This window comes from Scyliorhinus torazame, chromosome 7 (assembly GCF_047496885.1).
Source record: "Scyliorhinus torazame isolate Kashiwa2021f chromosome 7, sScyTor2.1, whole genome shotgun sequence".
Taxonomy (NCBI): Eukaryota; Metazoa; Chordata; class Chondrichthyes; order Carcharhiniformes; family Scyliorhinidae; genus Scyliorhinus; species Scyliorhinus torazame.
Window position 1 is genome coordinate 110,626,307 of NC_092713.1, and position 15,000 is coordinate 110,641,306.

At 45.7% G+C, this 15,000-nt stretch overlaps 1 protein-coding gene and 1 long non-coding RNA gene across 4 annotated transcripts in view; one reads left to right on the forward strand and one right to left on the reverse strand.

Annotated features, from left to right (window-relative positions):
• Positions 1–15,000, reverse strand: part of hmcn1 (hemicentin 1) — an 838,180-nt gene that overhangs the window by 711,510 nt on the left and 111,670 nt on the right. For both annotated transcript variants that reach the window (XM_072511251.1, XM_072511250.1), the window contains exon 2: positions 11,633–11,703. In XM_072511251.1, the coding sequence (XP_072367352.1) occupies positions 11,633–11,703 (71 nt within the window). The remainder of the gene's footprint in view (positions 1–11,632; positions 11,704–15,000) is intronic.
• Positions 750–15,000, forward strand: part of LOC140426453 (uncharacterized) — a 34,029-nt gene continuing 19,778 nt past the window's right edge. Inside the window, exons 1-3 of one of the 2 annotated variants that reach the window (XR_011948206.1) lie at positions 750–977; positions 3,895–3,966; positions 12,589–13,746. This is a non-coding gene — a long non-coding RNA (uncharacterized lncRNA). Of the gene's footprint in view, positions 978–3,894; positions 3,967–12,588; positions 13,747–15,000 lie in introns of those variants that run through there. The other variant, XR_011948205.1, reaches the window with a different exon arrangement.

Consider the following 15,000-nt stretch of genomic DNA (forward strand, 5'->3'; position numbering starts at 1 on the left):
TTCCAGGCTCAACAGAAGGGCACATCTGGAATCAAGATATCTATATCAAAATGAATGGAATGCTGGCTGCAAATTGTCCTCTTCCCCATTAGCAACAGCATTTGGCAAGAACAAAAAGCCCTCAAGCACCAGCTGAAAATCATTCCAACATATACTCCCCCTTTAAGAAGTAACATTTCCTGCATCTCCAACATTATTAGCAATGTGACAGTTAGAGGGTTGCTGAATTGCCCTCCTTAATCACAGAGGCCAACACAGAAATGCAGCAGTTGACTTTCCCAGCAAGAGTTCATAGGGAAGACTGCAGACAGACAGAAAGTTATGAAGGTAACTTCAATTACATGGAAAGAATGTATTCACTTGTGTCCTCATTCATCCTTGACAGAGAAGCGTATCGTATGGAGGAGAGGGGAACTGACTAGTGTTTGTAGATCAGTACTACAGTTAGTGGTTAATTTCTTCCCGCTGTTCTAGCACAAAACTGTCCATTCAAGCTCACATTAAGTTAGAGAAAAAAAATGAAAACTGCATTTCTCTTTATAAATAACGGTCTTTTATTTTTCTTTCCACTTTGAGCTCCATACTGCCATCAATCTACCTATCATCAGGAAACCAGGCTGAGATTTTCTTTGCTGCTACCAGCGCTGTTTCAAGAATGAATAGGCTTCTGTGAAGACCACAGGAAATAGCAATTCCTACCTATGCTCCTACTTTAGTCGTGGACAAATCCATATAACTGGTCACATACAGGGGTAGAAGGCCTGAAGTCCATCTTTGCTGGGACTCAAAATCACAATTGTGTGTGTGAAACAAGTGTCTTAACGATTACAACACCAAGCCAAATTGGCCCATATGTTTGCAACTGGCCCACTTGTTTTCAAAAACCAAATAACTAAGGACAACCAAGACATGTAAAAACATGTAGCGACAGAAGACTTGGATTTGTAAATTAAGCGGATTTGTAAATTAAGCGAATGGTATGTACAACAATTCTTTTACTTTGAAGAGAACAAAACATGCATTTACTTTGATGATTCTGCTTTCCACACCAGAGCTTCTGAAATGTGCTCCTTTTTCCTGAGGACTCCCCTCTGCTGTGGTCAACAAGACCCATAATCAAGTCAGTTCCATTTACATTGGTCCTCACTGCTCACTCGCCCCCGTTCACCCTACCAGTCTCCAGATTATACCACCTTCAGGCATTTCCACTACCTAAACCATGTTCGCACTGCCAAATAAAATCATCCTCTCAAACAAATCAGACTCCATCCAGAGTGTTGTGGTTAGTTCTGCGCACTACTCATCAGGAAGGTTATATTGGCCTTGGATTTACCGAAACCTTACCTTGAAGAAATAGTTTGCTCCACAAAACTCCAATTCACTCCTTCAGCTTCCCTGCTTCCAGCTGCCCACCTCTTGGCAGCAACAAACCCTGCATTTATATAGCACCTTGATGAAGAAAACACCCCATAACACTAGTGGGGCCACAATGAGATGGAAATTGATACCAAGCTAAAGGAGGAGATATTAGATATGGTGTATAAAAAATGTTCAAAGAAGCAGATTTTAAGAGGGCCTTAAAATAAGTATGGGATACAGAGAGGCAGAGGGGTTAGGGGAGGGAGTTTCAGAGCTATGGGTTTCAATATTCATTTTAATACATCAGCATTATTTTGATGACAAAGTGATAAGGGAAAGCTGGTCTAACTGATCTAATCTCCAAAGATGTGCAGGTTAGGTGGATTGGCCATGATAAATTGCCCTTCGTGTCCAAAATTGCCCTTAGTGTTGGGTGGGGTTACTGGGTTATGGGGATAGGGTGGCGGTGTTGACCTTGGGTGGGGTGCTCTTTCCAAGAGCCGGTGCAGACGCGATGGGCCGAATGGCCTCCTTCTGCACTGTAAATTCTATGTAAATCTCAACATAAAAATTTAGAGGAATTATGAGTCATGGTTTCTTGTACTTCAGTGACTTGAGCTTCCCAAAATTAGTAATCCCGTTTCTTTGCCCTATCAAAACAGGAGACGGATTTTGTCAGCTTCAACTTTTCCCTCCAATTTTCTGTTCTTGTCCTGCTCTAAGCTGAGCTACAGTTCTGCGGAAGGCAACTTTACAGTACTTTGCTCAAGAAGCCATTCTTCATTAGTGAACCTGGATAGTAAATGTTATTATTTCACAAGGAGTATCACAGTTGAACCTAGCCCAGCCCTCCAGAGGCTACAAGTCAGTGAATAGGAGCAGTAGTGTGGGATTTATGTTCTTCCCTAGTTCCAATTATTAACCCAGTTATAGCACATCAAGTAACTTCACATAGACCAAATATGTTTAATAATAATCTTTATTGTCACAAGTAGGCTTACATTAGCATTGTAATGAAGTTACTGTGAAAAGCCCTCAGTCGCCACATTCCTGCGCTTGTTCGGGTACACAGAGGGAGAATTCAGAATGTCCAAATTACCTGACAGCACAACTTTCGAGACTTGTGGGAGGAAACCGGAACACCCGGAGGAAACCTACGCAGACACAGAGAGAATGTGCAGACTCTGCACAGATAGTGACCCAAGCCTGGGAATCGAACCTGGGACCCTGGAGTTGTGAAGCAACAGTGCTAACCACTGTGCTAACGTACCATGAAATTTCTTTGCTCATCTATATAAAACGTGCTACACCAAATTGTATTCAGCCAAATCATAAATGTGGAGGGGAGCCAAGATACACGTAATTTTTATTGGATGTTATTAAATATGTCAAGACAATATTAATTGTGTGAATTGTGCAAATTTGGTGTTGTATTTGAACCTTGAACTTAAAACAGTTACCTACTGCCTCACTTTACTTGTAAAAAAAAGTCAGATAGACCAAAAAGAGAAGTAATCCAATTAAATGTCTGCAGTGGAGAGCGCTCTACAAAACAAAAATGATGGCCTTCAAGCACTGAATATTCCAGAAATTCTAATGGAGTATGAAAATCCTGTGGAAACTACGGAATCCTATTTCATAATGTAACATACAGAGCACATATCTATCGAACAGAATATGTATCACCTTCATAGTAAAAATAGAAAGTGTGAGAAAAATTCAGCAGGCCGGGCAGCATCTGTAGAGTTCGGGGCGGTACTCTCCGTCCATTCACTGCAGTGAAATTCTCTGGTCCCACTGCAGTGAATGGGAGATATGGCTAAGCCTAAGCACCAAATTCTCCATCCTCGCAACAGAGAATCTGGGCTAATGTTTCAGGTCCAACTTCTTCGGAATGAGGGGAGGTAGAATTATGGTGGGTTTTATGCTGTTGCTAAAGTGGGTAGGGTCAAGTAGAACAAAATGGAAAGCCAAGGATAGGTTAGAGGAGAGGAAAAATTAAATAACAAAGATGTAAATGGAACAAAAACAAAGGGAGTGGTCATGGTTGGAGTAAAGAAACAAAGCATTGGTTTGGACTAAGTATCAATGGCAGAATAAAGGACAGCTGTGCCTGAAAACAAAACACTGTCCATGTTCCAGTACATTCCAAACTTTCTTTGTGTTCAAAATTTTAAAGTATTGACTCAGACCATTCAAATGGCTGCTGCAAACCATGTGGCCTTTGGCATTCTGAGCTCCCGACAATCTGAGTCTCAATTAAATATGGACATTTACAGCCTACAGGGATGTCCCATATTCGTTTGTTTAAACACCGACCATCAACAAAAGAACAATAGCATTCCAGCCATCCCTTTACTCTGTTTTCCTATGGACCAAAGAAACATGTGCTTTAGACAACTGAGAATGGTCCCATTGACCTTCCATTGTATTAGGATAATCCCTCATCCAAAATTAGACTGGGTAAATTGTAAGGTGCCAAACACAGGATGTGTAATCAACACCACCTAATTTTTTGCTGTCTGCTTTTTACAGTAACAACAAGATGATGTTCTACAGAGTTCCAGCAGAAAGCCATGAAATCAGCTGGGAAGCTGGGTAGCTAAGGTAATAAAACATTTGAAGGGATATATATCTGTATTGGTAAACATTCGAAAGGTAAAGTTTTAAGTGGATTTTATTTAATATTTCTGTGCCTGGAAGGTGAAACCAATAATTGCATTCATGCTGGACAAAGGTATTTGTATGCGTGGGAGTTGGCTATATTCAAATGTGTTTCTATTGTGCTTAGAGAGAGGACTTTGGCATGAAGAATAAGTAGGCCAGCAAACATTTGCAGTGTGGGGCATGCAAGGTAGAGAAGCTTTTAAGTTTTAGTGGCAGTTGGAGACAGGATCTCGCTTCCTAAAGTACAAGTTACATTCCAGATAATAAGGAAATTAGGACAGAAATAATGGCCGCGATCTAACAGGAGAAGCACCAAGTACGATAGCCAATGCGACTTACAGGATACTGCGAGGCCTGGATAGAGTGGCCGTGGTGAGGATGTTTCCACTTGTAGGAAAAACTAGAACCAGAGGACACCATCTCAGACTAAAGAGATGATCTTTTAAAACAGAGATAAGGAGGAATTTCTTCAGCCAGAGGGTGGTGAATCTGTGGAACGCTTTACCGCAGAAGGCTGTGGAGGCCAAATCACTGAGTGTCTTTAAGACAGAGATAGATAGGTTCTTGATTAACAAGGGGATCAGGGGTCATGGGGAGAAGGCAGGAGAATGGGAAACGTATCAGCCATGATTGAATGGCACAGCAGACTCGATGGGCCGAGTGGCCTAATTCTGCTCCTATGTCTTATCGACTTGCCAGGTGCTTCCTGACAGATGACCCGGCAAGACCACGACCGGTATCTCTAACGTCAATTAGGGTCAGAAATGGTCCCCCATGGGCTTCACAGCGGAAATGGCTGTCCCGTCAGCTGATTCATCTGGACCACGCCCGGCAGCTCCCCACTAACAAGGGGGAGCAGCACATAAGCTGCTCTCTCCGAATACACTCCAAACAGCACACAGCCTGCCAACACGGAGACCTGTGCCACGCTTCGGAAATGGCGACCTGACCGGGCAGCTGGACGCCGTGGAGTCGGAATGAGCCACCCTGTTCCCCCGAGCGGGTCGGTGATCAGCCACAGGTCTGCCAGTGCTGCCTGCGAGGCAGTGGCAGTGGCCATCAGTTCAGGCAGCATCACGAGGAGTCCATAGCAGGAAGCTTAATGACCTCTACCCGTCACGGGTCAGGTTGACATCGGTCCTGCCTGCCACTTCCCCAGATCTGCCTCCCTCCCCCCCCACAGACCTTGCCCCCCCCACAATGAGTCAGCAGCTGGTGCCACATACCACACCAGCACCACCCCCACCTCCCCATGCATAATATTGCGCCTGTGCGCAGGCACACCCTGGCACCCACCAGCACAACCCCCCCCCCCCCCCCCCCAAACCAGGGGCCGTTTAGCACAGGGCTAAATCGCTGGCTTTGAAAGCAGACCCAGGCAGGCCAGCAGCACGGTTCAATTCCCGTAACAGCCTCCCCGAACAGGCGCCGGAATGTGGCGACTAGGGGCTTTTCACAGTAACTTCATTGAAGCCTACTTGTGACAATAAGCGCTTTTCATTTTCATTTTTCATTTTCATTTCATGCCCAGCAGCCCATGCCTGTCTGCCACCATAAACCAGGGTGCCAAAGAGCCGCCTGTGCTGGGGGACCCCACCCTGCACACAACCCTAGGCCACTGCAGGGGTCCCTGGACCCCTGACCATGGCCGGGAACATTGATTGTCACATGTACCGAAGTACAGTGAAAAGTATTTTTCTGCGGCCAAGGGAACTTGCACAGTAGACAAAAAGAATAGTCGACAAAGTACATAGACAAATAGTGATTGGTTACAGTGCGGAACAAGGGCCAAACAAAGCAAATACATGAGCTAGGGCAGCATACGGCATCGTGAATAGTGTTCTTACAGGGAACAGATCAGTCCGAGGGGAAGTGAGGAGTCCAGTAGCTGTGGGGATGAAGCTGTTCCTATGTCTGAATGCTGCCAGCCTTCCTGAGACAGCGGGAGGTGTATACAGAATCAATGGAAGGATGGCAAGCTTATGTGATACGTTGAGCTGAGTTCACTACACTCTGCAGTTTCTTGCGATCTTGGGCTGAGCTGTTGCCATACCAGGCTGTGATGCAACCGGATAGGGTAGGATGCCCTCTCTGGCACATCTATAGAAGTTTGAGAGAGAGTTGATGCAGACATGCTGAATTTCCTTGGCTTCCGTAGGAAGTAGAGACGTTGAGCTTTCTTGACTGTTGCATCAACGTGAGTGGACCAGGAGAGACTGTTGGTGATGGTGACCCCCCAGGAATCGACCATCTCCAATTCAGGGGGGTCAGGTCGTGCTACCCTTCCTGAAGTCGATGACCAGTTCCTTGGTGTTTCCGACATTTAGAGAGAGGTTGTTTTCGGTACACCATGCAACCAAGTGGTCTAGTCTGATTCGTTGTTGTTTGAGATACGACCCACTACAGTCATACCATCCGCAAATTTGTAGGTCGAATTGGCGTTATATCTTGCCATACAGTCATGTGTGTATAGGGAGTACAGTAGTGGACTGAGCGCACATCCTTGCGGGGCCCCGGTGTTGAGGACTATTGTGGAGAAGGTGCTGTTGCCTATCCTGACAGATTGTGGTCTGTTGGTGAGGAAGTCAAGGATCCAGCTGCACAGGGAGGGATCAAGTCCAAGATTGCGGAGTTTAGTTATTAGTCTTGTTGGGATAATGGTGTTGAAGGCAGAGCTGTAGTCTGTGAACAACAGTCTGATGTAGATGCCCTTGTTGTCGAGGTGTTTGAGTGTTGATTGTAGTGCCAGGGAGATAGCATCTGCTGTGGACCGGTTGCTGCAATAGGTGAACTGCAATGGATCAAGACCGTCTGGGAGGCGGACGTTGATCCGTCTAATGGTTAGCCGCTCAAAGCATTTCATGTAGGGCCACCAGTCAGTATTCTTTGAGGCACGCTACCATATTCTTCTTTGGTACTGGTATTATGGTGGTCTTCTTGAAAGAGGTGGGTACCTCGGAGCAGAGAAGTGTGGTGTTGAAGATATCTGCGAATACACTTGCCAATTGGTCTGCGCAGTGCTCGTCCAGGGACTCCATCCGGGTCCATCGCTTTCCACGGGTTCACATTCAAGAAGACAGCTCTTAACTCTGAAGCTGTAATAGTGGGTATGGGTGTTTCCAGGGCTGTTGGGGCGGGTGGCACTGAAGTATTGGCTGTCTGTTCAAAGCGGGTATAGAACTTGTTCAGTTCATTGGGGAGGGATGCTCCAGCCCCAGAGATTCCGCCTGGCCTTGCTTTGTAGCCCGTAATCTCTTCTAAGCCCTGCCATAGACATCTTGGGTTTGCGCCATTGGCCCGAGACTCTAGTTTGATCCAGTATTGCCTTTTGGCGTCCCTGATGGCTTTACGTACATCTTACCAACATTACGAGGACCAGGCTGGGGTACTCTCTCCAATCCACACACACTCACCCGTTGAATGTGGGGATGTCCCCAGCGCTGAAGCCCAGCTCTTTGTTTGATTGTTGGCTGCTGCCTCTATGGTGTTGACCCCTCCTGGTGTTGATGCCTCCAGGTTGACCCCTTCAGTTTCAGGCAAAAGTGTCCAGGCCTCAGTTTGAGTGGGATGTTAGGCACTTGCCTGCGACATGGCAAGTGTACCCCCGAAATTCCACTCAAGAGCTGTGAAGTGCTCATATAATTAACAAGTCCAATTCCCTATTAGCAATAGCCTTCAGCTGTACAGTCAGAGAGAATTAAAGTGACTTGCACCATATTACACAGACAGGACTCTGCCCTGGCGGTGTTTGGTGGGCCAGACAGGCAGTAGCTGAAGTTGCCACTGTTATGGGTATACACAATCTGGGAGTTGGCTGGTAGGACCCACGGGTGCTGAGCCCCTTAAACCCCAGCCCAGGGGTGACCTCCCACTGATGACGCCCAGCTCGCCAACCTGCCCCCCCCCCCAACTCCCTGCCTGCAGCTCCAGTGCCCCTGGGCTGCATGCCCAGTTACAAAAATGGCTATTCACCTCTTCCGATCCCCACACCAGCTAGCTTTCAGTTTTGAAATAGGTGTGCTAAAGGGTGCTCGCGTGACCTCCCACTGGGGAGCTGGATAGATCTCGGGAGGCCGTTAGCTTGGGCGGCCATTTCATTAATGAAATGGAGATTGCTCTCAATTTTTAATTGGAACCTCACCACATCTAGACAGGGTGTAGAACCCGCTAACAGGAGCGGGCTGGTTAGATCGGAAACCGATCAGCGCCTGGCGTGAATCCTAATTTCAGCCTCTCCAGTGATCTAACCAGCTCGCACAGATCCACACCTGGTGCAACACAGCCTTTAGATTGCACCAACATTTAAGATGACTGGAGTTAAGTGAACAGAGACCAAAGTATTGTTCAGAAGATTTCAAGGCAGAGTTAACAAAGTGTTCTGTGTTAAAGAGGCAATTGCGGTAACTAGATTTGAAGTTAAACAGCAGCCAGTGAGGCTATAAATAGGAGGATAGTGCAGCTAAATATGTGGCTAAACTGATGGTATAGGAGGGAGGGTGTCAGATTCCTGGACCATTGGGATCTCTTCCGGTGCAGGTGGGACCTGTACAAGAAGGACGGCTTGCATCTAAACTGGAAGGGCACCAATATCTTGACATGGTTAAAGGAAGGGCAGGATTGGCAGCTGAACGTTGGAGGGTATAGATGCTTCTGGAGAGATAGAGGGGGGTGTAAAAGGGGTGGAAGAATAACATTATTGGTTAAGGAGAATATTATAGCCGTACTCCAGGAGGACACCTCGGAGGGCTCATACAATGAGGCAATCTGGGTAGAGCTTAGGAACAGGAAGGGGACAATCACAGGAATGGGACAATCACAATGTTGGCCATTTATTACAGGCCCCCCAACTGCCAGCGAGAGATAGAGGAGCAGATCGATAGAGAGATTTTGGATAGGTGCAAAAGTAACAGGGCTGTTGTGGTAGGGATTTTAATTTCCCGATATTGACTAGTACTCATTTAGTGCTAGGAGCTAGGATGGGGCAGAGTTTGTCAGGTGTATCCAGGAAGGCTTCTTAATGCTATATGTAGTAGTCCAACTTGGGATGGGGCAGTACTGGACCTGGTATTGGGGTATTAGCCCGGACAGGTGGTTGAGGTTTCAGTAGGGGAACATTTTGAGAGTAGTGACCAAAATTCAGTAAGTTTAGGGTATTTTTGGATCGGGATGAGGGTAACCCTCGCGTTAAGGTGCTAAACTGCGGAAAGGAAAATTACAACAACATTAGACGGGAATTGAAGAATCCTGATTGGGTCGGCTGCTGGAGGGTAATCAACATCGGAAATGTGGGAGTCTTTCAAGCGACAGTTGATTAAGATTCAGGAAAGTCATGTTCCTGAGAGAGCAAAGGATAAGTATGGGAAGTTTAGGGAGCCTTGGATATCGAGGGATATGGTGAACCTTGTCAAAAAGAAAAAGGAGGCTTTTGTACGATCTGGAAGGGTGGGGACAGTCAAAACCCTTGAGAGCGTGAAGAAAGTAGAAGATACTTAAGCGGGAAATTAGGAGGGGTCATAAAAAGTCCTTGGCAAGTAGGATTAAGGTGAATCCCAAAGTTTTTATTCATATGGAATATGAATTCCATGGTGGACAGGAAAGGGATTGGACCACGTAAGGACAGTGGGGGGAATCTATGTATTAAGCCAGAGGAAATGGGGGAGATACTAAATGAGTACTTTGCATCAGTGTTCACCAAAGAAAAGGACTGTGTGGAAGATGATTCTTGGGTAGAGTGTGTGGACAGTTTGGGTCATGTTGACACCAAAAAGGAGGAGGTATTGGGTCTTTTAAAAGATATTAAGGTAGATATGTCTCCTGGGCTGGACGGGATTTACTCCAGAATAAATGAGGGAAGCAAGGGAGGAAACTGCTGGGGCCTTGACTGACATCGTTGTATCCTCATTGGCTACAGATGAGATCCCAGAGGGCTGGAAAATAGCTAATGTGGTACCGCTGTTTAAGAAAGGTAGCAGGGATAATCCTGGAAACGATAGGCCGGTGAGCCTCACATCGGTAGTCGGTAAATTATTGGAGAGAATTCTCAGGGACAGAATTTATACCCATTTGCTGTCATTAGCGATTGACAGCATGGTTTTTTGAAGGGAGGTTGTGCCTCACTCATTTGATCGAGTTCTTTGAGGAGGTGACAAAGATGGTTGATATGGGGAGGGTGGTGTATGTTGTTTACATGGACTTCAGTAAAGCCTTTGACAAGGGGCCTCATGTCAGACTGGTGCAAAAGGTGAAGTCACACAGGATCAGAGGTGAGGTGGTAAGATAGATACAGAACTAGCTCAGTCACAGAAGGCAAAGGATAGCAGAAGAAGGGTGTTTTTCTGAATGGGAGGTTGTGACTAGTGGTGTTCCACAGGGATTTGTGCTGGGGCCTCTGTTGTTTGTGGTGTACATAAACGATTTGGAGCAAAATGTAGCCAGTCTGATTAGTACGTTTGCGGATGACACCAAGGTTGGCGGAGTGGCAGAAAGTGTTGAAGATTGTCAGAGGGTACATACAGCAGGACATAGATAGGTTGGAGACTTGGGCAGAGGAATGGCAAATGGAGTTTAATCCGGACAAATGTCAAGAAATGCATTTTGGTAGGTCTAACAGAGCGGAAATATACAGTAAATGGCAAAATTCTTCGGAATATACAAAGTCAGAGAGATCTGGGCATGCAGATCCACAGATCTTTGAAAGTGGCAACACAAGTGGACAAGGTAGTCAAGAAAGCATTCGGAATGCTTGCCTTCATTGGATGGGGCATCGAGTATAAAAACTGGCAAGTCATACTACAGTTGTATGGAACCTTGGTAAGGCCGCACTTGGAATATTGCGCACAATTCTGGTCGCCACACCACAAGAAGGATTTAGAGGCTTTAGAGGGTGCAGAGGAGGTTTATCAGGATGTTGCCTGGTCTGGAGGGTGTTAGATAGGCGGAGAGGCTGAATAGACTCGGACTGTTTTCATTAGAACAACGGAGGTTGAGGGGGTGACCTGATAAGAGGTCTACAAGATTATAAGGGGCATGGATAGAGTGGATGGGCAGGCACTCTTTCCCAGGATGGAGGAGTCAGTAACCAGGGGATATAGGTTTAAGGTCCCTGGGGCAAAGTTTAGAAGAGATGTGCGAGGCAGGTTTCTTAAGCAGAGGGTGGTGAGTGCCTGGAACGCGTTGCCAGGAGAGGTTGTGGAAGCAGGTACATTAACGGTATTCAAAAGGCAAAATACATGGATAAAGAGGGCTACGGCACATGGAAGTGCTGAGGGTTTTGTCCACGGTTGACATCATGACTGGTAGAGGCTTGGAGGCTGAAGAGCCTGTTCCTGAGCTGTATTGTTCTTTGTTCTTTGAAAGGTAAATCAAATGTCTGATGCTATTTTAATATAGTCTGGAACTTGAGTTAAAGCAATTGTGAGCTGCTTGCACAGCAGTTATCCAGCCTAGATCTCCATTTGATATTTTTATGCTGTGTTACTAATCGTTATAAAAAATTATGACTTAAGTTGTTTTTACACTCGGTGCTCGAATCCGTGCCACCCAAGGATGCATTTCAGATCAAATTCAAATGTTGGCTGTTGTTAAGTTTTAGTAACTTTTATCTTACCTGTACATATAGTTCCCGGAGTTCATATTGAAACTTCTTTGGATCTGTCGTAATGGTGACTGGGCCAACCTCTGTAGAAAAAAAAGTTTAAATTTGAAATAATATCAGAGGGAACCATTTTGATACATGTGAGCAAGATTATTAATTCCACCCTTGAATGAAACCCCAGTTTATCTACATTTCAGCATGAATTTAATTCCAGGTACATTACTGGAGACTAGTTTTCTTTTCCTTCCTAGAAAATGAATGAATTAATACCAGTTACAAATAAAGGGTGGCACAGTAGCACAGTGGTTAGAACTGTTGCTTCACAGCTCCAGGGTCCCAGGTTTGATTCCCAGCATGGGTCACTGTCTGTGCGCAGTCTGTACGTTCTCCCAGTGTCTGCGTGGGTTTCCTCCGGGTGCTCCGGTTTCCTCCCACAAGACCCGAAAGACGTGATGTTAGGTAAAATTGGCCATTCTGAATTTTCCTCTGTGTATCCGAACAGGCGCCGGAATGTGGCGACTAGGGGCTTTTCACTGTAACTTCATTGCAGTGTTAATGTAAGCCTACTTGTGACAATAAAGATTATTATTAAATGGATAAACGCACCGCTCTCATACATACATGAATTCCTGTATGTAAAGATGTAAAGTAATTAGCTGTTAAAGAGGAAGGAGTGCAGCCTCAGATATATTCTAAATATTAAACTATAATTCCAGATAGCAATTATTATGTCAGTGCTGAATACAGAGCATTAATATTTCCTGCACAAAGCTACAAGCTGATTTTACAGACATGTTTTCCATGTATGAAATCTTGTGCAGTCCCGGAAAATGAATTCTAAGACGTTCTCAAGCTGTCCTTCATTGCTCAACTCTACAAAGCACACTTTTGCCAAACCCAATTGATGTCAGCTGTTCCACAGCACAGAGTAAGGATCAGGCAGTAACAAATGTTATCATTTTCCACAGCCTCATCCATCTACATCAACAGACTGTCTGCCCCTTTGGCTCAGTCCTGTCCAGCGGAGACCAAGTGCATCATGTTTCACACTAAGCAGGCAATGGACTTGACAGGAAATTGAAGTGTTCATGTTTGCTATTTTATTAGGTAGCTTTATTGGACAAAGACACCCTGGGTTTTGGAAAAGATAATTTGTCAGAGTGATTGAATTACAGTACTTAGCAGAGAACACACAGCCTGTATTCTTGAGCCTGTTGTAAAATTCCACACACATGGGTCAGTCTGTAAAAGAAAAGGCAACTTTATACCTTGCATATCTGGTGTGATCTCCACTCGAGTCCAGCTTTCAGCTTTTCAGAAAGTGTAAAGCACTGTTAAGCTTCTTACAATTGATTGGAAAGTCCTTCCCACAGTAGTAATTTTACTCGCTGAAAGGGCTCACTAATAAAACTTTGCTGCTCATCAGGCCAGCTGGGCTGGCTGTGATACACTGGGTGGTAAGTGTAGGCTGGCCAGGCGCACAGTTCAATAACCATGCAAAATGACTTACCTGCTCAATTCCTGCCCATCACCATTGTAGCCACCTAAAATGGCTGATTCCCTATTAATTTGGCCAAAACCCGATTTAAAATGGCTAACCGGAAAGGCTGATGGGAAAAGCAGCCAACAGGACACAAACGGACAGCTGCAGACAGAATAGCATATTCGGCTCTGGGGAAGTCGGCCCAGATCGATACCTAAGACCATTAGCAGCACATCAACCCAGACATGTGTAGTTTAATCGGCTATCCCCGGGAACAATTGCAACATATTAGCAATTGAATGCCGGGCCAGACCTGTCGGCGCCTGCAGTGGCCGAAACAAAGACAGGTGAACGACCACCCCCCGATCGGGGAATCGCCCCGTTATTGGATATATCGAATCCAGTGATCAGGGAACAAGTCCAATCACTTGGGACTCAGGGTCAAGGGCCGCCCGGAGAGGCGTGAAGCCCCTGGGCCCTATAAAGTGAGGGGCCAAGTTCAGATCTCTCTCTCTCCCTTCTTCTCCTGCTCGAGACCTTCGCAAGAACATCAACCAGATAAAGTAAGTTTGACTCCAGCGATCGCTACCCGATAAAGACTCCTAGCCATCGACCTGTATCAGCCTTTTTGAATCCCGCGGGCTAGATCCGATTCGATAAGCCATTCATTTCCCTGACCTGGTGGGCCTTTCCTAAAGTTAAGTATTGGCCAGTAGTGATAGGTTTCTATATAGATAGTAGGATTATTGTGTAAGCATTATTTGTTGTATATAATAAATGACCGTTGATTTCAATCTTACTAAGCGGTGTGCTGACGTATTAATCATAACTCGAGCTTGAACCACGTGGCGGTATCAGAAAGATACCTGGTGACTCGTGAGCAAAGGTGACATAATCAGAGCTAATAAACTAAGGCTAAAAAGAGCAACACCATCCCACCTGGGCAACTTTATATGGCCTACACAATGGGACACCCAGACCTTCTAATTCAGTCAAGCAATAAGTAGGAATACTTCTGGCCTCTTAATGGAAGTGTTTCCCTGAGCTTTCCCCTGGCCACCCATAAAGTGGCCCCAATTTCTCTCACCACTCTTAAGACTTACTTCGGTACCAGTGACCTATCCATCCCATTCCAAATCGGAGACGGAAGAAGTCTTACAACACCCGGTTAAAGTCCAACAGGTTTATTTGGAACCACAAGCTTTCAGAGGGTAGCTCCCTCATCAAATCACAAACTGGTCAGTGGATGCAATGTAAAATAGCGTGAGCTTCTAACCAATGGTTTCATAGATACATAGAAGATAGGAGCAGGAGGAGGCCTTTTGGCCCTACGAGCCTGTTCCGCCATTTATCATGATCATGGCTGATTATCCAACTCAATAGTCTAATCCTGCTTTATCCACATAGCCTTCAATCCCATTCTCCCCAAGTGCTATATCTAGCCGCCTTTTGAATATGGTCTGACACTTACCTGCTCTCTTTCAAATCATTCTACTCCCACCTGCTCAAAATTCACTCCCAATTAGATGTTGTTTAACAGCTACAACATTTCAGGCTAAATTTGACAGGCCCTTTGGGAAACAAGATGAGAAGATTGCCTTATACCTTCCTGCCACCATGCCATTTTGCCAGCAGGCAGCCAGCCCGCTGCCTGGAGACAATCGAGTTACCTTCTTTCAGCAAATCATCATCCCATTTAATCAGGGCCTGCCCGACTTCACAGAATTGTTATGGTGCAGAAGGAGGCCATTTGGCCAATTGCGTCTGCACCGGGCACCAAATGAGCATCTTGGGCTCGATTCAACTAAATGGGACCAAAGTCTCATAGCAAGCGCGTTTAGCCATGTGTTCCCCGGCGCTTGGAGCGCCAAGAAATATAGGGCTATTCAAATGGGGT